Source organism: Quercus lobata, unplaced genomic scaffold (assembly GCF_001633185.2).
Source record: "Quercus lobata isolate SW786 unplaced genomic scaffold, ValleyOak3.0 Primary Assembly Scq3eQI_2025, whole genome shotgun sequence".
In the NCBI taxonomy this organism is placed as follows: Eukaryota; Viridiplantae; Streptophyta; class Magnoliopsida; order Fagales; family Fagaceae; genus Quercus; species Quercus lobata.
In genome coordinates this window covers 45,216-73,170 of record NW_022154752.1, presented here as the reverse complement: position 1 = coordinate 73,170, position 27,955 = coordinate 45,216, and the positions used below count along the sequence as shown (strand labels likewise).

The 27,955-nt window shown below is 34.6% G+C and overlaps 3 protein-coding genes across 12 annotated transcripts; 2 read left to right on the top strand and 1 right to left on the bottom strand.

Moving 5' to 3' along the window:
• Window positions 1-1,715: 1,715 nt before the first annotated feature.
• Window positions 1,716-2,339, top strand: LOC115973231 (wall-associated receptor kinase-like 8). Its single transcript, XM_031093487.1, has one exon. It carries the CDS (start codon window positions 1,716-1,718, stop codon window positions 2,337-2,339), a length of 624 nt encoding a protein of 207 aa, XP_030949347.1.
• Window positions 2,340-15,080: 12,741 nt separating this feature from the next.
• Window positions 15,081-16,848, bottom strand: LOC115973230 (stromal 70 kDa heat shock-related protein, chloroplastic-like). The gene is made up of 5 exons (XM_031093486.1): window positions 16,841-16,848; window positions 16,580-16,790; window positions 15,948-16,087; window positions 15,680-15,869; window positions 15,081-15,320 (listed from the first exon to the last, which is right to left on the bottom strand). The coding sequence occupies exons 1-5, from the start codon at window positions 16,846-16,848 to the stop codon at window positions 15,081-15,083; spliced, it is 789 nt and encodes a 262-aa protein (XP_030949346.1).
• Window positions 16,849-18,005: 1,157 nt separating this feature from the next.
• On the top strand, window positions 18,006-26,314 carry LOC115973235 (putative RING-type E3 ubiquitin transferase C3H69). 10 transcript variants are annotated; one of them, XR_004087659.1, is made up of 8 exons: window positions 18,755-19,264; window positions 19,375-19,515; window positions 19,628-19,697; window positions 22,981-23,069; window positions 23,168-23,228; window positions 24,572-24,675; window positions 25,112-25,198; window positions 25,862-26,314. XR_004087659.1 is itself a non-coding variant. In XM_031093494.1 (5 exons), the coding sequence occupies exons 1-4, from the start codon at window positions 18,067-18,069 to the stop codon at window positions 19,686-19,688; spliced, it is 381 nt and encodes a 126-aa protein (XP_030949354.1). In that variant the 5' UTR covers window positions 18,006-18,066; the 3' UTR covers window positions 19,689-19,697; window positions 22,846-22,974. The 10 variants fall into 10 exon arrangements, 4 of the variants coding, with proteins under 4 accessions (XP_030949354.1, XP_030949352.1, XP_030949350.1 ...); XR_004087657.1 differs by having other exon boundaries at window positions 19,100-19,264; window positions 19,375-19,519; XR_004087658.1 differs by lacking the exon at window positions 24,572-24,675 and having other exon boundaries at window positions 19,101-19,264; window positions 19,375-19,519.
• Window positions 26,315-27,955: the final 1,641 nt, after the last annotated feature.

The following is a 27,955-nucleotide window of genomic DNA, read 5'->3' as shown; positions in this document are numbered from 1 at the left end:
AGCTTTGAGATTTCTCTCTGTTAGTATTCTTAGAATTTACAATCAGGTGGCAGAGTTGGCCAATAGAGAGGCTGTGGTGAAGGATATTCAATAGTTTTACAAATGTTTGGGTTTGACAGGTAGATGGATGTCTTGGCAGAGTCTGGATCCCTAGCAACCCTTGCCTGTAAGTTATTTATGAACATTAGCTTGGATAACAGGCAGTGAACTCTGAATCTTATACTCTTTTCTTCCTGTATTGTTTTGGTTCCTTCATTTCAATGTACAAAAAAATGAATGGCAAGACAAAGCACATTGTTGGTGTTTGAAAAGCAGTAGAAATCATGTTTTGGAAAGCAAGTAAACTTTGAAACGGGAAGCTTTTATGGTCAAAGGTATATCGATTTGTTGTTCTATCCCATTTTCTTTTCTTCCATTCAGAATTAGGCTTCTGGGTTGTCCTTATTTAGAAGTCCTTAAGTACAAGCTCATTAGTAAAGGCATGACACATTCACAGGTAGTTCAAAATGAATAAACTAGAATTCTAATTCTTCTATATATTTCCTTCTTGTCATTTCCATATAAAATGATTTGCTTTATGTTAAAGTATGCAAGGAGGTTTTATATGTTTGGAACTGTTAAAAGACTTTTTTTTGCTTGGTTTGATCTGTCCATTAGAACTGATTTCATTCAGCCTACTCAATTCAGGCATGGATTAAGTGCTGGCTGAAGGATATCAGGGGAAATTTAAAGAACTTAAAGTACTTATAGTTGTCATTTGTCTTTATTTTATGGTCTATTTGAACTAAATGTTGAGTTCTGTCCAAACTTCTAAATTTTTTCTTATATTCACTCAATTGATCATAAGTTTGTTTAACCAAAACTATTAAATGTGTACAATGAATTTGAGTGAACAAGATACTTTTGTCTTCATTGTTAATTACACCGAACGATTACAAATAAAAGTTCTTAAACAAAATACAATTAAACTTTTCATTACAAAGAAATGTCTATCTTGGAATTTAGCTTTCATAAAAACCCAAACAGATTGCTTAAGGCAACTTGTGGCTGGAGTATGGATTTGGATTTGGACTTTGGATTGCTTGTGTTGTGGTTTGTCATCAAGTATCAAATTATGACTAATACCACATAAAGAGTATGACCAAAATTGTAAAGTTGCTTTCTAGTACAACTTGCAACAAAACTGCTAATAGCATCAATTAAGAATTTTAGGTTGGCTTTCTCTGAAGGTACTTGAAATTTCCCCCTTTTAATTCCAAATGTGAATTTTCTCCTCTACTCATGATATGAATTATGGAGAGTTAACTATCCACTTAAAATGGATTTAGGCCAATTGCTTATCGTTATGTAAATATATCATGATTAGCAAAGACTTAGCTCTAGTATATCTTAGATGTAATTTTAGTTAAAAGATTCATGTGCTTACTATACTATTAGTTGTTGATGCAGGTTAAGATTCTCCTGAATACTCTCTTGCTACAGGTTATGAGTCTCTGGAATAGCATAATGGGGATGATAAAAGGTGAGAAAATCTTAAAGTATTTTACTTCCAAATTAACAATAACATCAAGAAACTATTTCACTAACTTTATGTTTTTTTTTTTTTTTTTGGAAGATTATGTACTCTTTGATTTGTAATAGAAGAAATATGAGATTGAATATATGAAGTGATAGTCACTTGTTCAATGATTCTATTGACAGAGAAGAGAATCAAGATGGAGAAAGCAATGCAGGTATTTGAGGCCAAAGAAGAGTACTTCATCCAGAATGGAGCAATCTTACTAGAGAAGCAAATCTCCTGCAACCAAGGTAGAGATATAGAGACAATTGGGGTTTTCTTTGCCAAGGACATTCGACAAGCTGAAAATAACTATGATCCTGATCTAATACTTGGTGCTGAAATTGGAACTGTCTACAAAGGAAAACTAGATGATCGGCAAGTTGCTATTAAAGTTAAAGGCCCTCTTAGACTTTGGTCCTTTGAGAAGACAATAGATTTCTTCTTAAATCAAGTTGCAATAAAACAATCGATCAGTAACAAGAATGTTTTCAGAATCTATGGTTGCTGCCTGGAAACTGAAATTCCCATCCTGGTTTTTGAGCTCATCTCCAACAACACTCTTTTTGATAATCTCCATGGTAAAGGCAAATGGGTTCCTCGCCTGATCTCATGGCTTGACCGTGTGAGAATTGCCATGGAGACATACAATGCTATTTGTTACATGCATTGTGGCAGATCAAGACCAATAGTACATTTGGATAAATCTTTCACTGCCAAACTATCTAATTTTGGTTTTGCGGTTTCAATTGCACCAGGAGAAAGACTTTTTTCAAGGTAATTCAGTTTTGGATAAGAGCAGCTTATAAAATTCAATTAACCCTTGGTTAGCACAATTAGTTGGTGACCACCATTCAATTCTTATAAAATTCAAGATTTGTGGCTTTCTAGATGAGTCAAATGAATATCTTAAATGACCTGACCTGTGGTCAATTAGCATAAGAGCAGCTTGAGAATACTGAAATGTTTTGGATTGGGTTGATTGGATTGAATTGTAATTTTATGCGACTATTGTTTGGCATTTACTTTACTAGGTTGAATTTATTGTGTCTTCATATATATATATATATATATATATTTTGTTTAGTACCTAAAAGAAAAAAAACCCTTTTTTAATTAATAGTATTTAATTAAAAAGCGCAAAAAAGTGGTGAACACCCTAAAGAAACAAAAAAGAAGTAAAATAGCAGAAAAACTATCAAAAGTTCAATGAATCCAAGAAGTCTAAGCAGTTCTCAGTAGAGAAAATATTGGAAGTCGAAGGCAACACGGACATAAGCCTTGTTGGCCCTATTTCAATAATAATTTGATTTGTGCGAATCCTACAATTTATGTAGTGTTAGTTCTTAGTGAAGTATATACAATGAAATTTTTCATTACAAAGAAACTTCTATCTTTTGGATTTTAGCCTTAATAAAAATACTAAAAGATTGTATAAGGCTTTAACAACTTGTGGCTAGATAAAGAGGTTTTGTTGTGGGTTTGGGTCGTGAGTATGGATTTAGCACCCATACTCATGTGGTAGTAGCACCCATTTCGGGGGAATGGGCAGACTAGCAGTGTGAGGGGCAACTATGTAGTAAGTTAGGAAACGTTTCAAAGTTCTAAGAAAAATAGCATCTCGAGTTTTAGAAACTCGAGATCAATATTAAAACCTGAGTCTCCAAGACTCGCTTTGCGAGTGTTTGGCTGGACGATTTGGACTGAAAATGCCACATAGATCTCGAGTCTTTAAGACTCGAGTTCCATGCAAAAAAAAAAACTCCCCTATAGTGGCGTTTTTAAGTCCTATAGTGACGTTTTAAAGCCCTATAGCGGCGTTTTCTCGCAAATTTTTTTTTATAAATGTGATCAACCCATACTAGGTTCAGGGAGCCCTATAGTGGCGTTTTTAAGCCATATAGTGACGTTTTAAAACCCTATAGCGGCGTTTTTCTGCAAAAAATTTATAAGTATGATCACCCCATATCAGGTTCTGTGAGCCCTATAGTGGCGTTTTTAAGCCCTATAATGACGTTTTAAAGCATTATAGCGGCGTACAAACTCGATTTAAAGCTTTAAAACTCGATTTTCACGTGAATTTTTTCGCTTACAAATCGAGACTTAAAAACTCGAGTTTTATCTTGGAACTCAAGCTTTAGATACTCGAGATGCTAGTTTTTAGTATTGTTTTGAAACGTGACAACTAACTAAATTTTTTGATATTTATTATTATTTGGAAAGGGTGTTCCACCCATTTCCATTCAAACCCAAATGACATTACACACACAATCTCATTGCAGAAAAGTCCAATAATCTTCCAAGAAGTGAGCAACTAGCACAAATAAGTAACACAAATGACTGAACCAAAATGACCCCAGTCGCAACAATAATGAAGAAATCCAATGACTTACAGAGTATTTGAACCCATTTTTCCAAATTCCAGCAACCTTCCTTCCAATTAACTGAGCTCTCCTCACCGCATTCCAAGTACTCCTAACAATCAGAGTCACCGAAAGACACAGAATTTTACAGAAATTTTGAAAGGAGAATTGTATAGAAAAACTTCATGAATATCTTTGTAAACGTGGTCAATGACTACATGCAGACATATATGCCAAAACCCATAAATTCTCTCAACTGGGTAACCAAAATAAATCAAATGTTGATGGGCTAGAGTGACTGAGTGAGAGTGAGAGCCAGAAATTTGTCATACCTGAGCTTTGAAGCGAGAGAGAGAGAGACAGAGGGAGAGGGATAAAAACAAAGCAATGTGATTGATCGTGACTCTCTATTAATTTACAAGGCACTCGATTTCCGTTATATCGATTACCATTGAGAAAAATTTAATGTTACCCTTTTACCCCTTTTAGTTATCACCAGGTCCTGTACTATGATCCAGGGGCAGATTCGTCCATTAACAACATCTCTAAACCAAAATAGGCTCCACCATTGTAAACTCTCACTTCGGCCCATCAAAGGGTAGAGAGCTGGGAGCCCATTGGCCTTGAAAATCTATTTTCGAACCAAACTAATATCTTATCCTAAAAAAAAAAAATTGTATTGCTATTGAAAAAATTTAAAAATAAACTTCATGATTTAAAAAAAAAAAAAATTCATTATCTGACTTACCCTATTTTTTTAATGACAATTTTTTTTTTTGGGAGAAAATTTAGTGATAAAAGGTAGGTCATAAATTTTATGTTATAACATGGAACTCATCAATATCAATGCAAATTACCCAACCATATAACTATTGGCAGTTTAGGCTTAGTGAAAAGGTACAGATAGACTCGAGCATGCTAGAAAAAATCTTGAACAGATGATCGAGCTATGAAAAATATATAAATAATTAAATCTAACTAGGAATTACTTTCCCAGAAGTTGTAGCGTAGAAATTGATATATTGATTACTTTATTATATTTAAGATTTTTGCTATCAAAAGCCGTAACTAATATATATTTGATATTTTTTTCTTTCCTCTTGTCGAGAGTCATTTTTTTATGTAACAAATATTTCAAATCAATGAAATATATCTACCTTCTTCTTCTTTTCTTTTTTTATTTAATAATAGCCACACTCTTTATTTATGTGATAGAGATCTCTCCTTTGAACTTGAATTAAGATTAATGTGGGTTCCAATTAGCTCAGCTGGTAAAGTCTCTGATGGTTAAATAAGAGATCTGGGGTTCAATTTTCGCCTACACTAAAAACTGATTGGTGTCTTAGTTTGGTGATAAAAAATTATCATCAGGAACGGATACTATAAGTTGAAACTCTCTCAAAAAAGAAAAAAAAAAAGAATTAAGATTAATTTTTAAGAGTAATTTTATGACCACAATATTTTCACAACAAGTTCTAAGTTATTGATTATAATTGATTCTAATCTAGGCTCACCGTTGACATCACTTTTTTACTTATCAACAACAGTTTGCTACCTAAGATTTGTTGCGAAAATATTATTGATGTGACGTTACATATTTAAAGGAAGTCTACAACCATTAGGAAAAATATCAAATTCATAAGGATTTTTGTGTATAGAGCACCCACAAGAGATGGGTCTGTCCAAATAATCACATTATCAAAGTACGAAAAACTACAAGCTTTTGGTTAGCACATTACAAGCTCCACGGGTCAAATTCACTCTTACTGATTTGGTTGTGTAGTGAACTAGTGGCCCCTGTTACTTTCTTTAACGAGCTCATGTGCTCAACCAGTCCACCGACTATTCTAATGTCTATGTGACATTCTAAAGAGTAAAGAATAATATGCTGCCTTAGCTCTGAAGCATGCGTGACAATTTGCCTAGACTCTCTTTTTTGGCCTCTTCTCAACTCAAAATTGAGAGCAATTATGGCATGGAAGATCTGTGCCACACAATTTCAACTAAGGCAGGCAGGCACACTCCTTATGATCCCACAAACTACAATCTCACAAAGCATGACACTCAGCTTTTAGTGATGCTCAGAACTTTGAAGTACAACACTCGCAAGAAAATTGTGCTTAATATAAGAATATATATTTGAAAAATAAGTTTGGATATGTAGGGACAATTAATTAATTAATTAAAAGTTTGATACAGTAGTTTGTAAGATGGTACTAAATTATAATACATCTAATGTGTCACTTATTCTTTTATTTTAATTTTTTTTTTTTTTAATGCTTGACATATAAAGTTGATTAAGAGTGCACAAGGGTAAGCAATCCCACATGTACAGGGAGTTGCTGGTGCTAAAAAATGTAAATTCTTATTCTATAGGTTCATTGATGGAGGAGTTAAGTGTTGCATGACACCAAGAGCTTTCTTTGACTTGCTTATCCAGCCTTTCCTATAAGATTTATTAGATTATTATTTTTTAATGAATTATGGCCTTGAGTCTAATCTATACATATCTAAAAGCTAAAGCGTAGTATTTATTTTCTATTTTTTCACACACAAAATGTTCTCTCTCTCTCTCTCTCTCTCTCTCTCTCTCTATATATATATATATATATTTTTTTTTTCCTGTTTTTGGTTTTTTTTCTCGCATCTCTACTTTAGGTTGATGAACTTTTGTATTTTTTAGAATTCTCCTTTGATTTGATACGATTTAGTTTTGAGTTTTATGTTGTTATCTTTTTTATTCTCATTGATTGTCAAATATAATCCTATTGCATTATAAAAATAGTATATAAAATAATGTTATTTTATTACATAGCATAACTAAAATAATTTAGTGTTTATCGCTATACATTTAATTTTTACTATTTTTTCTTCTTATCCTATTTTATTCAACATTTAAATTTAGCAACATCCTCCATATCATTAAATTATTTGTATTTTGTCTCTTTTTCTTTTAAATTAAACATATAATATTTTATTTAAATTCAATAAATAAAAATTGTTCTTATTTGTGTTGAATCCAATATATTGAAACATTGGACCTAAATCCAAACATAATTTAACTAATAAAAAATGCAACAAATAAGCCTATTTAAACCAACGTTAGATATGCATCTTTGGTTCAATATGCCAAAGAAAACGATAAGATGAGGCACTAACACGCAATGATCCAACCCAATCAAACACCAAATTAGTGTTTATTGTTACAACAAATTGTTGGATAATATATAGTTTTGCAAAGGCACTAAAAGAAAGTTTACAACAAATCAACAATTCTAGCTACCATCAACTCTGTAGTTTAAGATTTGATAAACCACAGGGACCAGGGTGAATACCACGATATTTATATGTTGCAAATAAAAGTGTTGAATTCATGAATTATTATAAATTTATAATTTGTTATTTTGTTTTTCTATCATTTATTGGAGGGCTATTCTAGCCTTCAGGCCCATGCAAGGTATCACTACAATGTAATGGGCCAATGGAGAAATTTGAAGGCCCAAAAGTCATTGCAACAAAAATGTTATAGAGCTACTAATTTTATTAACAAAATAAAAGTAATTTAATGTGACAATAAGTATAATTTTTGTTACATCAACAATAGGAACAAGGTGGACCGAATTAGAACGAATGGACGGAATAGGACCCAAGTGGACAAAATGGACCGAATGGCATGAATTTGGACCGAGGTGGACATGCTGGACCGATGTGGACTGAATAGGAGTAATGTGGACTAAATAGGACCGAAGTGGACAGAATGGACCGAATAGGACCAATGTGGAACGAATAGAGCCAATGTGTACTGAGTGGACCGAATTAGACCGACGTAGACTGTATAAGACGGAATGGGCCAAATTGGACCGAATAGAACTTTAATGGACAAAAGGACTAAATAGGACCTAATAGGACTGAATAAGACCAAAGTAGATAGAATGGACCTAATGGGACCACACTGGACCGAATAGGATGGAGGTGGACATACTGGACGAATAGGAGTACTGTGGATTGAATAGGACCGAAGTGGACAGAATGGACCGAATAGAACCAAAGTGTACAAAATGAAACGAATCAGACCATAGTGGACTAAATGGCCCAAATAGGACTGACGTGGATCAAAGTGGACCGAATACGACCAACGTGGACCGAAGAGAGCAAATGTGGACTGAGTAGATTGCAGTAGACTGAAGTTGTCAAAATAGGACCAATGTGGACTAAGTAGAGCCAGTGTAGACTCAATGGACCAAATTAGACCGAACTGGACTGAATAAGACCGAATGGGCCGAATTGGACCGAATAGAATTTTAGTGGACTGAATGAACTAAATAGGATTGAATGGGACCAAATTGGACCGAAGAGGATTGAATGGACCAAATAGAACCAATATGGTCCGAATTAAACGTTTGAATATTTATCATTTTTATTGCATTTTTATGTTCATATTTGTAATTTGTAATTTCTATTTTAGTTTTTTTTTTTTAAACTCCAAAAAAAAGATTTTAGCCCAAATGTAATAAATTTCATATTTTTCAACCAAAAAATAAAGAAATTTTTTTTGGGAGCTAAACTTGAAATGAAAACCTACAAAAAGAATCAAGTTAAGACTCAATTAGTTTAAAATGGACAGAAGGGTGACTGAAATTGACTGAGTGGACCAAATTGGACCGAAGTAAACCTAATTGGACTGAATAGAAAATTTTTAATTTTAAGGAAGAGCAAGTTATCTTCAAAAAATTTTAGAGAAAAAATTATTCATTCTATTACAATATAAAATAATTATTTATTCCCATGCATTGCGTGGATTTGCGACTAGTTCGTATAATGTTGACTTTGGTCCAAACTTGAAAATTCTTTCTTATATTAGCTCAACCAATCAGTTGACCAAAATTTGTAAATGTGTACAGTGAAGTTGATCAAGTGAACAACAAACTTTTGTCTTCATCCTCGATTATACCGAACGAACGATTACAAATAAAAGTTCTTAAACAAATACTTGCAACGAATCTTTTCATTACAAAGAAATTTCTAATTAGTCCACCTGTTGGGTAATTATCTTGTTCTGCTTTGTACCTGTGCCATTCCTATCTCCTCTAATCCTACCTTTCTTTTACCGGTGGAGAAGGTAGATGGATTAGTCCAAAGGTCTTCCTCTTAATAAATTCGTATTATTTAGCAAAAAAAAAAAAAAAAAAAAAAACTAGCAATAGAAGAGATTAAACCTTCTGCCTAGTTTTATGCCTTCTGCAAAATCACAAACTAACATAGAAATTATACAAGTATGCAAGTATGCGTGGTCAGAATTGAAGTTCTAAGAGTTGCTCACTATCGGTGAAATCTACACTGATCATATCATCACCATTAGGTAATTTCCTAGTTGATCTAAATGACCCAAGTGTAATACCAGAATCAACCCAACACTGAGTTCGCTAGGCTGACCATAAATTGACTATTGTGGGAAAGGGTATTTGGATACACTCCTGCTTAAGATCTATTTATAAAAATATTACGTCTTTAGAAAAATCTCACAAATAAATATTATGAGCGGAAAAAAATAAATAAATAAATAAACAACCACATACAAGAGAGAATACCGAGGATTTACGTGGTTCGGCCTTTGGCCTACATCCACAGGCGGTGACAAGGAGAGTTTTACTAACAAATATGGAGAGTACAAAGGTGGTGTAGAACCACTCACAAACCCAAACCCCAATACACCCAAATAACTCTTTATCAAATGGTTCTCTCTCAACTCTAACATAATTCAGAGGTAATGTGCAAAATAGTAGTGCAAAAGGATTGTATATAGTTAGTTAGACAACGTTTGAAACAATAAAGGAAAATAGCATCTCGAGTTTTAGAAACTCGAGATCCTATTAGAACTCGAGTTCAAAAGACTCGCTTTGCGAGTGTGAAAATGCCACGTAGATCTCGAGTCTTTAAAACTCGAGTTTCATGCAAAAAAAATTTCACCTATAGTGGCGTTTTTCTGCAAAAAAATTTTTGTAAGTATAAGTTTAGGGAGTTTTTAAAGTTTTTAAAACGCCATTATAGGACTATAAAATATTTTGTAAGTATAGTTTTTAAGCCCTATAGTGACATTTTATAGACCTATAGCGGCGTTTTTATTCAATTTGTGGAAATCGAGTTTTTAAAACTCGATTTTTATCTTGGAACTCGAGTTTTAGACACTCGAGATGCTAGTTTTCAACATTGTTTTGAAACTTGACAATTAACTAAATTTTTTAATATTTATTGTTATTTAGAAAAAAAATTCCATAATTCAAGGCTAAACAATAGTTGCCGTCCATGCAATGAAGTCAATCCAAAAAAAGCTAATAGACAATCCAATTCTAATTCATATTAACATTGACTACCACAGTTACATAATTTCTTGATTCAAGACAGCCATTGCATCTTATATGGCTTGGGTAGATCCACTAGAGATGGCTTGGGTAGATCCATTGCATCTTTAATGGCTTGGGTGAATTCACTTTAGCCTCTACGTTCTCCTTGTCAAGCTAGGAACGTTGTCTCCTAGCTATATTAGTTGCTTCTAGTGTGGTACAAAACTGAGTTAGCATGGTTCTTTGTGTCTATGGCATCCCTCATTTCCTTTTCTTCCCTTTGCAAAAATTTCAGCTTCATTAACCATCCTATCACCTGCAATAGTTTTATTTTGTACATGCAAACATGGGGTTTAGTAACATAATTGGGTTACTAATATAAAATGTGAATGTTTCCATTTATTTTTATTTATTTATTAATCGAAAAACATAGATGCTAGAAATGCTGAGATTTCAGAAAGAAAAGAAAGATATAGGTTCTTGGAGACCATGGTAGCATCATTGAAAGGGGTAACAAATAATAAAAAAAGAAGAAGAAGAAGAAGAAGAAGAAGCCCTTGAGCTATAAAATCAAAATTAAAGATAAAGAAATAAAGAATTTTTATTTAATTTTTTTATTTAGAAAATACAAATTAGCATATAAACAAGAAAAATCATTCCCTGCCAACAATGGCTATGGTAATAGGAGTATAAAATATCTAAGTAGTAAAATGCACTAATACAGAAATGAGTCTTGATTTACTTGGAGTTTGGTGATGCAATCTCTTATATTTCTATAGTTGCATTTGTTATATGTATTCGATTATTTCTCAGATGGTTAGATAATTATATTCGGCTAAGCTAGGTTGAATTTCAGGATCATTCAAGCCCTAAATTAACCAAAAACTTTAATTTGATCAAATACCAAACACTCTTCATAACAACAGTTTTTTCAAAACATACCTTTTCACTTGGCAAGGTGCTAATACCAGTTATGGCAATATCTTGCTTCATTCCAATTCCCTCGGCATCAATACCAAATTTCACCAAAATTTGAGGAACTCCAAGTGGCACATGTGAGATGCCATCTAAGCGAAAGCTTCCAAGAGATATGTTGTCCCTCGAAAACTCTCTCACCTTGATACTCGTTTATATTCATCTGCTGCAGTGGAAAAGAAAAAAACCCTGATTTGGAAATTGGTAAGGTTGGGTTCCTTCAGATAATTTGTCATCACACCACCTAAAGTTTCAAGTCCGGAAATGAAAGTCAAAAAAATAAATATTAATGCCTCAACTATCTCTACAATTAATGCAAGTTCTAATAAGTACTACAGTGGACAATATCAGAAATAGAGAGATCTAAAATGGAAGTAATAAGTGACATTCAAGAGCACAATGTCACTAGCTTCTCCAGCTAAAACACTAGCCCTAAAATGAAAGTCACTAAGAATTACTCGTATTTGTGTGGTAAATAATGCCAAGAGGATCAGCACTGAAAGCTCATGTGCTAATCGCATGTTTCATTTAAGCACACGGCGTCGTTTGTTCTTTTGTTTAGTTGTTGCCGTTTTAGGCTTTTAAAAAATCCAACCATATAGTTTTCGGTCCAGGTCCCGGACTGGACCGGACCAAATAGTTACTATATATAATTTTTAATATTTTATTAAAAAAAAAAAAAAAAAAAAAAAAAAAAAAAACCCAAAGCCACAACGTCTCTCTTTCTCTTGTGGTGTTGTCATACATGAAAGACTAGGGCCTAGTTATGCTTAGGCAGCTTTTTTTTTTTGATAAACTTCAATATATATATAAATTAAAAAGAAGTGGAGGCACTACAGTCAACCTCACAAATTGTCCTTAAGACATCTGGAAGACTGAGTTTATTGAAACAAAAGGACCTAGAAGATGAAAGGGAGAGCTTAGCAGTAGCGTGAGCAGCTGAATTACACTCTCTCTTGACCCAATTGAAAATACAATTAAGAAAAAACTCTCTAAGACTAAGGATGCTACTGACAGTATTACTAATAGACCAATCCGGAGCAGTTGGCGAGGAGGATAAAGGATCAAAGCAATTTTTGGCGTCTCCCTCAATGACTATGTGTGGCCATTTTTCAACTTTAGCAAGCTGGATAGCCCAGAGAATGGCAGATACTTCAGCTCTGAGAGGGGGGCATGTAGGAGTAGATATTGCTCACACCTTCAATACTTCACCTTTGTGGTCTCTTGCTACAACGGCAATTGCATTGCTATGTTTACCTATGGCTGCATCAGTGTTGAGTTTAATCCAACCGAGGGGGGGTGGATTCCATTTGAGAAGGGAGGCCACAGTGCTAGAGGGGGAAGGGACACTGGAAAACCTTACCAATGAGTATTCTGCCAGCTTATGATGGATTAGCTTGATGGATGCATGAATATCTATGACTCCGCCATGGTGTACTACCTGATTCCTTACCCGCCAAATTTCGTCAAGAACAAAGGCCATGTTTAGAGTGATGATCCAACTCTCATCGAGGGGGCATGGGGCTTGTGGTGGATCAGTGAGTAGTTTCATGATATCTCCACTAGTAGAGCATGATTGGTCTTCAGGTTTAAAACCCCAACAGCAAGAAAACCACAACGCTCTAGCTATTGAGCATTGGAGGAAAAGGTGGACAGTGGATTCAATTTCTTGGTGGCACAGTGGACACAAATCATCCAGATTGGCTATTCTTCGTTGAAGATTCTCATTGGTCGGGAGTATGTTTGCGCCGATTCTCCAAACTAGCATCTTGACTCTTTCGGGGGCCTTGATCCTCCATATCTTTTTCCAGTCAACATCGGAGTGTATGGCAAGGAGGTGTTGTTCTGTAACAGTACGAAAAGCTGACTTAACTGTGAAATTTCCTTTTGGATTGTGGACCCAGATGAGCTTATCTGGTTTCGGCCTCAAAGAGATAGGGATAGAGAGGATGGCTTTTGAGGACTCTACATCAAAGATATTCTGAATGAGATTAGCTTTCCATGTTCAAGTCTCTTGATCCATGAGATGAGATACCATTAGAGGGTTTCTTGGGTCATCCTGGGTTTTGGGTTTGGGACGAAACCCATCAATCCAAGGTACCCAAGGATCTTGCCACACATTAATGGACGCTCTGTCACCTATTAGGTAGCACGCACCCTTTACAATTATTGACTTGACTTCTTCAATAGCTCTCCATATTGGTGAGCTGTGTTTTGAATTGTTTTCATGCAGCCATCCCTCCTTGACTTTATATTTGGCTCTTAGAATTGACATGCATAGGCTATCCCGCTTTGAGGCGATCATCCATGCTAATTTAGCTAGCAATGCACTATTAATGTCGTTGGCCTTTTTAAAACCAAGCCCTCCTTTATCTTTCGGAGTGCACAACTTATCCCAAGATTTCAGAGCTAGATACTTACCCTTCGGCTCTTTTGGTTTCCACCAGAATTTTCTGGATAGCGCATCCAAATTGTTGCAAATGCTGTTTGGAACTTTAAAAGAAGACATGGTGTAGTTGGGGGTGGTTTGAGTAACTGAGTTTATGAGGGTACACCTTCCAGCCCATGAAAGGGTCTTACTTCTCCATCCTGCTAGTCTTCCTTTGAGCTTGTTAAGGAGATAGTTGAAGTCCTTTCTCGGGGATCGGGTAAGAAACAGAGGGGCTCCCAGATAAATGGCATTGCTTAAAAATAGTAAGAGTTTCAATTGAACAATTAGATGCAAAATATAATAAAAAGATTGGTCTGAAGCATGCGTGAATATTTACCTAGACTCTCTCTTTTTGGCCTCTTCTCAACTCAAGCAATTGAGAGCAATTATGGCATGGAAGATCTGTGCCACACAATTTCAACTGAGGCAGGCAGGTACACTCCTTGTGATCCCACAAACTACAATCTTACAAAGCATGAGACAGCTTTTAGTGATGCTCAGAACTATGAAGTACAACACGCAAGAAAAATGTGTTTGATATAAGAATATATATTTGAAAATAAGGTCGGATACGTAGGGACATGACAATTAATTAATTAAAAATTTGATACATTAGTTTGTAAGACAGTACTAAAATTTTAAAATACATCTAACGTGTCACTAGTTCTTTTATTTTAACTTTTTTTTTGTTTTTGATTTTTTGATTTTTTATGCTTCACATATAAAGTTGATTATGTAGAGAAAAAATTATACATTATATTACAATATAAAATAATTATTTATTCCCATGCATTGCTTGGATTTGTGATTAGTTCGTATAATGTTGAGTTCGGTCCAAACTTATAAATTTTTCTTATATTAGCTCAACCGATCATTTGACCAAAATTTGTAAATGTGTATAGTGAAGTTGATTGAGTGAACAAAAAACTTTTGTCTTCATCCTCAATTACACCGAATGAACGATTACAAACAAAAGTTCTTAAACAAATACATGCAACGAATCTTTTCATTACAAAGAAATTTCTAACTATTCATTACAAAGAAATTTCTAACTAGTCCACTTGTTGGGTAATTATCATGTTTTGCTTTGTACCAATGCCATTCCCATCTCCTCTAATCCTACCTTTCTTTTGCCGGTGGAGAAGCTAGATGGGTTAGTCCCTAGGTCTTCCTCTTAATATATTCGTATTATTTAGCAAAAAAAAAAAAAAAAAACTAGCAATTGAAGAGACTAAACCTTCTGCCAAGTTTTATGCCATTAATAACTACCCCAACTCTAAAGCACATTTGAAAATGTACTCATCATACTTGGCAAAATCACAAACTAACATAGAACTTATACAAGTATGCAAGTATGCATGGTCAGAATTGAAGTTCTAAGAGTTGCTCACTATCTGTGAAATCTACATTGATCATATCATCACCATTCTCTTGTTAACCCTCATGAACTCTCTCTCACCCTGACAGACATTAATCTCTACACTGGTCTGCCCATCTGCCGCAGTGGGGAACACCTCTAATTTGGAAGTTGGCAAAGTTGTGTTCTTTGGGATAATCTTTGTCGTTACACCACACAAAATTTCGAGTCCCAGAGACAATGGAGTGACATCCAAGAGCACAATGTCACTAACTTCTCCAGCTAAAACACCGGCCTGAAAAAATAAAAAATAAAAATAAAAAAAAGAAAAGAAAAGAAAGAAAGACCAAAATAAATATTGATGCCTCAACAATTTATGCAATATCAATAAGTATTACAACAAATAATATCAAAAATAGAGATACATAGTCATTTATTTTTCAAATAGACTAAGAAAAAAAAATTAGAGCATGTTAAAATAATTGTTAAATAATTCAATTCACCATTTCTAGTAGCTTAAGCTATTAGAACAAGTAGTAACATATCTTCATATCAGAGAGTTCAACTGCTCTACCTCCTATTAAAAAAATTAAAAAATCCAAAATGTTGCAACCCGCTTAAGTGGTAGTTTATCTCAACAAGATAAGGACAAACCTGAACTGCAGCCCCAAGAGCAACAACTTCATCAGGATTTACAGTGACATTGGGCTCTTTTCTAGTCATCTTCCTCACAAGCTCCTGAACAGCTGGGATGCGAGTAGAACCACCAACAAGGATTACTTCATCTAAATCTTTGAAGGAAAGATTTGCATCTTTCAAGGCAGTTTCAATTGGTCCTCGTAGCCTAAGGAAAAAATAGATTTCAGTTGTAATCCATTGAACTTATGTAGGCAGATAGGTATTCATATTGGCAAAAACATACTGTTTTAAATCAAAAGGCAGCAAACTCCAGTAATGGAAATCAAACACACACTGATATTTCATATGAGAATTATTCCATTTTGGAACATGCATAGAGGGCAACCACAGAGTAGCAGTTTTCAACTTACAGTGAAGTGACCACTGCATCAAGGGTGCACGATAGTAAAAGGAAAAATCTACTAAAAGCACTATAAAATGTTCAAAATATAATGTGACATTGACTCTCATTTATGAACTTTATCAATTTAACTATTGAATGTTTAAGTCACTTTTTTGTGATTAATAACATGGTAATTTGTAAGCCAATAGTAAAATTTGTAGTATTCTTAATATTACTAATAAAAAAATGCCCAACCTTTAATATATAAATGTAATTTTATAAAAATTTGGGTCTTTAACTGTTGAAAGTGGGGCTTTTTTTTCTAAGGAATTTTGTTTTTTTGGTGGGCCTTAGGCCTAGGCCTAACTTGCCTAGGCCTTGGGCCGGCCTTGACTACAGTCCACAAGGATAGTTCTCTACAAAATAAGTAAAAACAAACATATGAGGCGGATTAGCAGGAGAAAAGGAAAAAAGTCAATGAACTCTACCTTACTCCTCTCATAAAAAGGGCAATGGGTGTGCATGTAACTTACCAAAAACAGAGAAAAATCCAATAAGAAGAGTAACAAAGTAATTGGCATACCTGAAACGTCAAAAGCACCACCTCCAAGTCCAAGGTCAAAAACCAGAATGGTCTCATTGTTTTTCTTCTCAAACCCATAAGCAAGCGAAGCAGCAGTAGGTTCATTGATTATTCGCAGGACGTCTAACCCTGCAATGCGACCTGCATCTTTCGTAGCTGTCCTTTATGAATCTTTAAAGTTTGTAGGCACTATGATCACTGCTTTACTCACCTCGTCATTCAGAAACTTGGATGCATCCTCCAAAGGTTTAATTAAAAAAAAAAAAAAAATCAAACAAACTTTGCTGGTAATCCTACTCGGCAAAAATGGCCCATTACCATCAATTTTGGAAATAATTTGCTCAGAAACACTGTTTCCGAACTATATAGCAATGTACCACTTTTTCGGGCCTATAGCGGCGTTTTCCTGAAAAATTTTTTTATAAGTCCCCATAAACACGGTTCAAGGGCACCTATAGTGGCGTTTTAAGCCCTTCTAATAGTTGACGTTTTGGGCCCTTATAGCGGCTGTTTTTCCTGCAATAATTTTTTGTGTAGTACCACTAAAAACACAAAGCCCTATATGAAAATTGGCGTTTTCTAGCCCATTATAGTGACGTTTTTTTGGGCCTATAACGGCGTATTTCCTGCCAAAATATATTTTTTATAAGTCCCCATAACAGTTTCAAGGGGCCCTATAGTGGCGTTTTTTAAGCCCTATAGTGACGTTTTCGGGCCCTATAGCGGCGTTTTCGGAAAAAGTGGTATTTCCCTAATTATTTCCGAAACAGTGCTCTGTTGCTAAATATTTCAAAAATTAATGCTAATGGGCCATTTTTGCCATCATACTCTCTATCAATCCAAGGTCAAAAAATGGGTTGGTCCTATAAGTTATCAGTCTCATAAGCCTAAACAAAAGGCCGAACTTAGTGAAAACTCATATACCTAAGAAAGGAAACCATTCGATAAAACCCAGGCCCAGCTTTACCTTATCAGTGTAGGTCACTTGCCCACATTATATGCTTTTACTTTTTTAGTACATGCAAAAGCTACCAAAATTGTTACCAATTAAATTAGCACTACGCATTGCCGTTTAACAAAACACAAACGCACTTTAAAATGCAACAATTCCCACGCGCGGTCACAGTTTGTGGTCACCTGGCTTCTAAAATAAAAAAGTGATAAATTTCAGTCCAAAGTAAAAAAGGTGGGTAGCCATCGATTCCATCGATCGACACGCGCCGTAAGCACGCGTAAGGAACTTCAATACGTTGTTTTTCTGAAATTTACTGCAACAATTAAAAAAAAAAAAATAGAAAAACGTTTCCACATTGCCAGCATATACTGCTTCTATTCTCTCACAGCTTTATTTTTTAGGTATCACGAGGTTGCAAAGTGAAAAAATAAAGCTGTGAGAGAATAGAAGCAGATCTGATACGAAGGAAAATTACTGAAGAGATGAATGAGCACCTTACAAAAAAATTCCACAAGGAGAAAATTGTCCAAGCCATCCACATTATGCATCCGACAAAAGCCTCAGGACCCGACGGTATTGCTATCTTTTATCAAAAGTATTGGGATATTATTAGTGATGATGTGTCTAAAACAATCCTTAATATCATTAATTCAAATGCACCAATGACAGATTTGAATAAAATGAATATAGCCCTCATCCCTAAAATAAAAAATCCAACAAAAATGAATGACTTTCGACCCATCAGCCTATGCAATGTATCATATAAGATAATATCCAAGATGCTTGTTAATAGGCTTAAACCTATTCTATCCACCATTATTTCAGAAAATCAAAGTGTTTTTGTTTTTGGCAGACTTATAACTGATAATATTCTTGTAGCTTTTGAAATTATGCATTATTTAAAGAAAAGAAAGGGAGTGAAGGACAGTTATATGACAGTAAAACTCGACATGAGCAAAGCTTATGATCGGATTGAATGGAGCTTTTTAGAAAAAATAATGAAGAAAATGGGTTTTGATGATAAATGGATTAGTCTAATTATGAAGTGTATTTTTACTGTTTCTTATGCTGTGCTTATCAATGGGGAGGCTTTGTCCTGCTGGTGGTGGGCGTTGTTTTCTGCTATGTACCTTTTCTGTGTTTGCTTAATGAAATTTCAGTTTCAAAAAAAAAAAAAAAAAAAAACCTTCTCTCTTACAAAATCCTCTCACTCTTGAGCTCACATAGCGCTCTCTCTCTCTCTTTCTCATATGAAATTTCGACGGAAAACAGCTTTTGGGATTGTCCGAAACCTGTAGAAGACAAGAGATAGAGATAAGATTTTTTTTTTTTTGAAACTAAGTAATAGTTTCTCAGGATACAAAACATCAGATGATCCAAATTCAAATTATCTCCAATATGCTAATAATTAAATGATTTTATTAAACATTTCCTATCATGATACCTGAACATGTGCTAAAGTCGCCACTCTTTCTTTTTTTTTTTTTTTTGGCTTATTATTTGTAAAGACTTATTTGTAAGAGGATCAGCACTGAAAGCTCATTGGGTGGGGTAGGGCCGTAGGGGTTAAAGATGATTGGAATTTTTATGACCTTTGATTTTTCTTGCTCCTGCAGGGTTCTCTGCAAGTTCTTTGCTCATTGTGAGTTTTCACATGATTGGAAGGATCCTCCACATAACGTAAATCTTTTGATCTCAGCTTCATTTCATTATATCTGCCCATTAATTTTCATTTAGTAAGGTTCCCTTCTTTCTTTATCATTGACTCTTGCTGGCCTTTTTGGTCACAGATTTGCACCTATTATCAGAAAGGACTTTGTGCATGTGGTAGTCGTTGCAGATATGAACATGTTAATGCTTCTCGAGGCCATTCTTCTGCTTCATCTTCATCAACAAACGCACGCCAAATGCATGTCAAAGTTCCTGAAAGTGTTGGTAGTAAATTCAAGAAACTGATAAACAATTTAGATAACTAACAATTGAAGTATTGTGAACGCATATTGTTGTTCTCAGTTTTGTAATTTGTTGTTGTCTTTCTTGCAGGTCCATTGATTGCAAGCACTTCGATTTTGGGAATGGAAACCGCCCATTTGGGAGTAGTTGATTTTATAAGGTAACGTGAATGTTAATAAGATAAATAGTTATTGCGATTTTCATTTTTCAAAGGTTTCTGGTTCAACTAGTCTTAAGTGCAACGGTTTTACTTGTATGCTATACATATAATCAAATTTGATTCTCTTTAGTGTAATGGTTATTGTAAGCATCCTTTACTACCTGGAAATTTATTATTCTGTGTTAGTAAAGATTTATGTCTCATTGATTCTTGATCTTCTGGGATTTTGCAGTGAAGATGTGGTAGTTTTCTATAATTGTTGTATTTTGCATTATGTTGACTGATGACTTGTTTTTTCTTTGTGATTTTCTTTTAATTATCTTTTGAGTAGTCGAACGCATACTCCGTTGCTTAATTGAACACTATGGTGTTTTACACAAGAATATAAGATAAGTTATGCTTCAGTTCAGATATAGAAGTTTGGAAATCTGAAAATTTCTTATCATTTCTTCCCTTCTCTTCCCCTTTTCTAAAGAAACATAATGACTGATATCAAAATCATACAACTTTCTTACAATTATATACAATCCTTCTCCCATCATTCCACATTCCAGTGAACATGGCCTACAGCGTTCACCTTTTTGTTTCACATATCAGAATGGTCCTCTTTTTTGGTATATTAGCATGCATCCTAGATTATTGAGATAAGTATTTTTTATTGGATCAACCTTGCTTTGGAAAACAGTACTACATCATAATCTTTAATGATGATTTGATGTATTATTGTTGTTGATGCTGTTGTCTTTAGTGTTATTATTGTTTTGGGTTGCATCTCAACAGCAAAACGAAGCCTGTTGTGATTAACTGGGCTTGCTTAGTGGTAACTGGAAGACCAGAGGATAATTTATTAACCTTTTTTTCTTTTTGAAGTTACGGAAGAAACCTGCCTTGGATGAACCATAGGAAATTTAGTTATGTATTATTTATAATTTTGAAATTATATTTTACATTGATTGCTATTTTGTTTAGCACCTGGGATTTTAATGGTTTGCTACATGGTGTATCTATTTTGTTTAAACCAGTGTCTACATATATGCAACCTAAACAAGGAGTAGGGTATTATCATGTATCTAAATGTAGCATTCTAATCTTTAGTGTACACAAATAAGCTTATAAGTTATAAGCTCATGTCCTTGTTTTGTAAATTTATTAATAGTATGGAAAGAAAAAAAGAACATGTGTTAAATTACTGATTGCCCCAAAAGCTTAAGCTTAAGTTATTGGGATATGGTAAATTTTATCATTTAACCACATACTTTTAACAACATGAATAAAATAATACCTAGAAAAGAGAATATACCCTTTCACTTGACTATGTTGATACCATCTCTACCAACACCGTGACCACACAGATTGGAATACCACTCCTCGTCTTCAAAACTTACATCTTACTCTTGTTCTTAACACTCCGAGGAACCAATAACCTGCAACTGCCAGCACCTCAGGACGTTTTTGCCTGTAATTCAGACATTTGCATTTCATATCCCATTCTTGCGAGATTATACCCGAAGCACCAGTGTAACCCTATTGTCACTAAGGATGTTATGGTACTAGTGGTACTTTCCTGTTTGCTTTTCACTAAGGCCTCCCAAGTTTCCCTATTGAACATGCTCCTTTCTTGCTTCGGTTTATTATATATATATATATATATATTTTTTTTTTTTAATTGGTTAGAAATCCTAATGCTACTACCTGAACCCCTCCCTTCCCTGTACCCCAAGCACGTATGTGTTTGGGAGGTACCAATCCGCATAAGAGACGGTTGGTTGCTACATTGTGCATTTCAAGTGTCCCATATCTTTATTCTGTGCCAGGAACTAATATAATCATCTACAAAATTACATATTGCTTACCTCACCAAAGGCGAGCATAGCAAATTAACATTTTCTAAAACAATGTGACAGTTTTGTTCTCTCACACTCTCTCTCTTTTGTGCTTGTTTTTCTGAGCCTCTGTGGTTTATTTTCTGGCTTTATCGATAAGTATAGGTGGGGCACAAACGGTCTATTTCTTTTTTCTTTTTTTTTGTGGCAGTTGTATTATTGATGTTCCTAGAGTTGCTGTCAGAATGGCTTCTAGTCAATGCTGTTCCAAGAATTATACACCTTTTGTTTGTAATTTACTTCCATCTAGGAGAGGGTTAGCTTTATGACTCCTTTAATGGGTAGAATGTTTGTTGTGTTCCAGCATAAGGTCAAGCCAGGCTCATACACTTGGAGACATCACAGGCCCCCTCCACGAAGATCTGGTTTTGTGGATGACCTGTTTGATATGTTCAACTCCATAGAAGAATTAACAGCCTCCGAGACAGCTCTCGACCCCATGGAAGAATTAACATCCTTGGAGATGGCTCTTTTATTAAGGGATCTGATTCTGGATACATCTGCCTCATCAAGTGATGAAGAAGATTTTTATAGCCCATGAGCTACTAGATATAGCCAGTTGTAATCATGTTGATTGTCTGTGGGGATTTTCTAAACATTGCCATGTTGGCATTTTGTCAGCCTACTACTCTTTGCATCAGCAGAAAGACTTGCTTGTAGTTTTTGAACTCTATATTATGACAAGATACTATTATTTATAATTGATATCTTGGTTTCCCTGCTGGGGTTAGATTGTTTCTGCTTGGGATGATTACTGGCATTATCCAATGTTGATGTCAATAAGCCTGGAAGTGTAGGTTCTTTGGTAGATATTTGATTGCTAGAGCACATAATAATTTTATGTTTGTCATTAATGGTGCTCAGTTTCCTTGGATACTTTGTAAGCAAAGAACTTTCTCATAGTTTGACATGTACACTTCAAGTTCCTGTTTGAAGGTCTTCCTTTTACACATTTTCTCTTTTTAGTGAGTTTATGCTCCTTACAGTTTGATATTTTAAGACATTTGACAAACATGGCTGGTGAACTGATTACCACTGTGGTGTATAATGTTATATTTGTTATATTTCTTTCCCATGAGTGGAAGAGGGGTTACTAAGCTTGTTGAGCTTCTTTTGGAAAACCTTCAGTAAAGGGTTCTGTGGACTTGCTTTATGAAGTGGTTTGTTTGCAAATATGGGTTGTTACAGAAGGCTCATCTTTGTGACTTGTATGTCATGTTACAAATGTACTCATTTTCTGTGCTGCATCATTTTTCTCTATACAGGTTTATGAGCCTTCTCAGCTTGAAAGTATGTGCATCTGCTTTTTATTTCCCCTATTTTGGTTATGGGGGTTGCATGCACTGTAATAAGTTCAGAGCCTCATTAGGTTTTTCTGCGTGGATGTTCTCTTATTGCAGCATGCATATCAAGATGGCCGTCTAGAGGAGGTAGTTCTACGTCATCTTGGGTCTGAAGATGGAGAAACTGTGATAGCTAAAAATATTAGGTTTTATCTGTACCTTTTGTTGTTATTCTACTCAGTCCATTTTTTTTCCCTTAAATAATTTCATATTCCCATGCTCACTGAGTTTTGGTTATTGCCAGGCTGTCAGAGTTCGTTGGTAACATGCGTATAAGGTAAATAGATGCTATTTTATAGTCTAGAGTAAGTATGAAGTTATGACTTGGATTCTGCTTTCCATATAAGTATTTGTACATTAGGACTTGACCTCTGGATTAATTTTTTGATGTTCCTTAATTTTAGGAAATTTTTTATTCCAACTAGAGCTCAAACTAATAAATAAAAGTAAATTTGTATACTGTGTACCCATGGTGCAAGGGTTTTACTTGACCTCTACTTGGAATGCATTAGCAGTCATTGACATGCTAGGTATATTGAGCGAAAAATAATGGCTTTGTTGGCCATCAGGAAAGTTTTCAAATGATGGCATGCTCTTGTACTTACTGAATCTAAAGGATTGTCTTGATGGTTATAAACTTATAATACCACCTTCGCACTGTGGTTTTGCCAAAAAACTGGTTATCAGTTGCACCAGTTTCATCAATTGCAAAAAGTCTCTTAATTGCTTGAACCTGTATTCATATTGCAGGATATCTAATGATATGGAGAAACCATGCGCCACTTCAATTGCTGAGTTCTTTTCAAATGCCAGTGTGGCACTCCAGTTGTTTTTAAGTTATGATGCAATAGAGATATTTATATGCTTTTCTAAGATTTGTGTAAGTTGATGGTTGCTCAGTTGGACCCCAGAAGTGACCTTCAATGTCTCTTTGCTTTACAAATATATATTTTGGTTCCATTGCCTGTTCTGCCTAGTTGTACTAATTCACCTTTCAATGGTGAGATGTTTGATTCTACCTGTTATGGGTGTTGGCAATTTTAGGTTTTGGTATTTTTTTGGTCCAACAAAGTGATTTAGAGGTTGGGTCTTGGTGCGATGTCAAGTGCCTTCCACAAAAAGTAAACAAGTTGTGGGTTTGACCTTGGTATTTGACTTGATGATTGGTTCTTATTTCTAAGTTTATATTGATAACTTGGATTGACATGAAATTATTGGACGGTTCTTACAACTAATGCCAAATGAAATATGCAGTAATAGTTTATAGGTCATAAGCTTTTGTTAGGATATAAATTTACCGTACAAATCAGGCTTCAAGATTCTTCTACAAATCTGTGAATCCTAGGAATTCTTTCTCCATGTCCCTTCTTTTTAATTAATTTATGATTAAAAAAAACAACAGGAAAAAGTCAAGATGAAGAAATTGTTTTTTTTTTTTTTTTTTTTTTTTTTGTTTGTTTTTGTTTTTAAAGTAATATTTTTTAGTCACTGTTCTCTGAACCTCTCAATGCTATCATTAACGCAGATTTGCTTGCTGGAGGGGACCATTTTTTTTTTTTTTTTTTTTTTGTTTTTGTTTGTTTTTGTTTTTAAAGTAATATTTTTTAGTCACTGTTCTCTGAACCTCTCAATGCTATCATTAACGCAGATTTGCTTGCTGGAGGGGACCAGAACATGGAGTGTTGGGCATGCTATACTATTTATCAAGGAGCATCTTCTATCAAAGTAATAAAATTATCATGCATTGAATGGGTATGTTTGAGAGTTCTCATCAGCTGTCTATTTATGGGATAATGATTTTTAGTAATGGACGTGCAAATAGCCGTGCTGTTACCTTGTTGTATGGTTCCCCCTCACCAAAAGTGATATATTTGGAACTGTTTATATAATTGTTTTTTCTGGCTTCCATTCTTGTCAATATGGAGCTGTGATGACATGTTCTGGGCAACATTGTCTGAGGTCTTTTGTTTCTAATTTAAATTTTCCTCTTGTTTGAGGACATTGCATCTTGTGGGATGTAAATGGGGTTAAGAGCTCCCTAAAATCAATAGCTTTTACAGATACTCATATCAGTTATTATACATGAAAGATTAGCATCCTCTCTCGCTCTCTCCTTGTTTACTAGCTCAAAAATGGTAAAGAGTTGCAAAAAGTCTCTTAATTGCTTGAACCTGTATTCATATTGCAGGATATCTAATGATATGGAGAAATCATGCGCCACTTCAATTGCTGAGTTCTTTTCAAATGCCAGTGTGGCACTCCGGTTGTTTTTGAGGTATGATGCAATAGAGATATTTATTTGCTTTTCTAAGATTTGTGTAAGTTGATGGTTGCTCAGTTGGACCCCAGAAGTGACCTTCAATGCCTCTTTGCTTTACAAATATATATTTTGGTTCCATTGCCTCTGCTTCCTAGTTGTATTTATTAACCTTTCAATGGTGAGATGTTTGATTCTACCTGTTATGGGTGTTGGGAATTTTAGGTTTCAGTATTTTTTTGGTCCAACAAAGTGATTTAGAGGTTGGGTTTTGTTGCAATGTCAAGTGCCTTACACAAAAAGTAACAAGTTGTGGGTTTGACCTTGGTATTTGACTTGATGATTGGTTCTTATTTCTAAGTTTATATTGTTAACTTGGATTGACACGAAAATATTGGGCGATTCTTACAACTCATGCCAAATGAAATATGCAGTAATAGCTTATTATAGGTCATAAGCTTTTGTTAGGATTTACATTTACCGTACCAATCAGGTTTCAAGATTCTTCTACAAATCTGTGAATCCTAGGAATTCTTTCTCCATGTCACTTCTTTTTAATTAATTTATGATTTAAAAAAACGACAGGAAAAAGTCAAGATGAAGAAATTGTTTTTTTATTTTTTTTATGTAATATTTTTTAGTCACTTTCTCTGAATCTCTCAATGCTATCATAAACTCCAGATTTTCTTGCTGGAGGGGACCAGAACATGGAGTGTTGGGCATGATATACTATTTATCAAGGTGCATCTTCCGTCAAAGTGATAAAAATCGTCATGCATTTGATGGGTATGTTTGAGAGAGTTATCATCAGCTGTCTATTTATGGGATAATGATTTTTAGAAATGGACGTGCAAATAGCCGTGCTGTTACCTAGCTGTATGGTTCCCTCACCAACAGTGATATATTTGGAACTGTTTATATAATTGTTTTTTCTGGCTTCCATTCTTGTCAATATGGAGCTGTGATGACATGTTCTGGGCAACATTGTCTGAGGTCTTTAGTATTCTAATCTGATTTTCCTGCTGTTTGAGGACATTGCATCTTGCGGGATGTAAATGGGGTTAAGAGCTCCCTAAAATCAATAGCGTTTACAGACACTTATATCACTTGTTATACAATATTAGCTTCCTCTCTCGCCCTCTCCCTGCTTACTAGCTCAAAAATGGCAAGAGTTTTAAAATGAACGTTTCGGTGCAAAATGTAATAAAAACTTTAGTCGTTATTAATTGTATAATTCTAGTCATGAAAAATATATGAATGGAGATTAAACTCTTGATAAATGTATAATTTAGGCAAAAATATTCTTTTTGGCTTGAAATATAATCTAGCTAGGATTCTACATTTCTAATTTGCCCATAAAATTTATAATGTCCCACATCAATCTGTTTTGGTTATGTTTTCCATCTGTCTGTTGAACGAAATGCATATCTTGGGAATCAAAATAGAAACAAGACTATTTTTTTAGAAATGAAAACTTCATCTTTGTGATATGATTTTTTTAAAACACGTAAAAAAAATTAACAAGATTTGACGAAAACACCAGGTGTAGAACATTTTAACTCTCTGTGGACACAAATAAAACCTTTTAAATCTTAAGAATGAGAATCAAAGTAGAAAGTGAGATAATCAATTAAAACCTCTAGGTGCCATTGGTTTACAGGCTGCCTCCTTACATAGAAATCTTGAGTTGATTAGAACTGAGAAGGTGACAAGTGCATATGCAATAGTCGAAAAAGACTTGAAATGTGCTTGTTTGTGCCTTCAAAGTGCTCTCAATTTGTAGTTTCACAATTCGATCTTATTGTAGTTTCACACACCCACACACATCACACAATCAATCAAATTAGGACATCACAATCTCTCCCACTTAAATCCCTAACGTTCTCGTTAGGGCTCACTTTGTGGGGTAATGTCTCTAAGCCCACTTTAATTAACATTGTTTTGAAAGCCTCAATCTATAGGCCAGATATTACAAATACAAACCTTGTGAAATATTAGAAAGTTAGAATCCTCTTGACCTTAAAATCCGATGCTGTTGTGAAACGATGTATAACTTGCTGCAATTTGCCGAAACCATTTAGGCAACATCACTCATGCATGGACTGAGAATCTAGGATCGATGTAAAAGGTGATCCTTTTTGGGCTGAAGTCGAAGCGACACTCTTGGTTGTTTCTAGAGCATTATATGCTGGTTTGGAGTTTGGACTACATTTTTGTTGAAGGCAACACCCTAAATGTTATTGGATCCATTCATATTATTCAGCAATATATATATATATATATATATATATATATATATAAACTAGCCATAGAAGAGACTAAACCGTCTGCCAACTTTTATGCCATTAACAACTAACCATTCTCTAAATCAAATTGAAAATATACACACCATAACCATACTTTGCAAAATCACAAGCAACATTGGCTGTACAAACTAACATAGAAATTACACAAGTGTGCATGGTTAGAATAGAAGTTCTAGGAGTTACTCACTATCAGTAAAATCTGCATTGATTAGATTATCGCCATTTGGTTGTTTTTTCGTTTAATCTAAATGACCCAAGTGTAGTGTCAGAAACAACCCAACACTGAGTTGGCTGGACTGGCTATAGATTGACTATTGCAGGAAAGGTTATCCGGATAGCACTCCCACATAATATTATGTCTTTAGAAAGATCTCACACACAAATATTATGAAGAAAAAAAAAATCCCGAAAGAAAAATAGCCAACCACAGACAAGAGAGAACACTATAGATTTACATGATTCGGCCTTT

Excerpts from the sequence above, each read along its gene's own strand:
- LOC115973231 (XM_031093487.1), top strand. The coding sequence starts at position 1,716 with ATGGAGAAAGCAATGCAGGTATTTGAGGCCAAAGAAGAGTACTTCATC.
- LOC115973230 (XM_031093486.1), bottom strand. Across the intron at positions 15,870-15,947 it reads CTGCCTTTTGATTTAAAACA|GCTACGAGGACCAATTGAAA; the intron begins GTATGTTTTTGC and ends TTTTTTCCTTAG. Across the intron at positions 15,321-15,679 it reads CTCTTGGGGCTGCAGTTCAG|GCCGGTGTTTTAGCTGGAGA; the intron begins GTTTGTCCTTAT and ends TTATTTTTTCAG.
- LOC115973235 (XM_031093490.1), top strand. The coding sequence starts at position 19,157 with ATGATTGGAATTTTTATGACCTTTGATTTTTCTTGCTCCTGCAGGGTT. Across the intron at positions 19,265-19,374 it reads GGAAGGATCCTCCACATAAC|ATTTGCACCTATTATCAGAA; the intron begins GTAAATCTTTTG and ends TTTTGGTCACAG. Across the intron at positions 19,553-19,627 it reads GAAACTGATAAACAATTTAG|GTCCATTGATTGCAAGCACT; the intron begins ATAACTAACAAT and ends TCTTTCTTGCAG.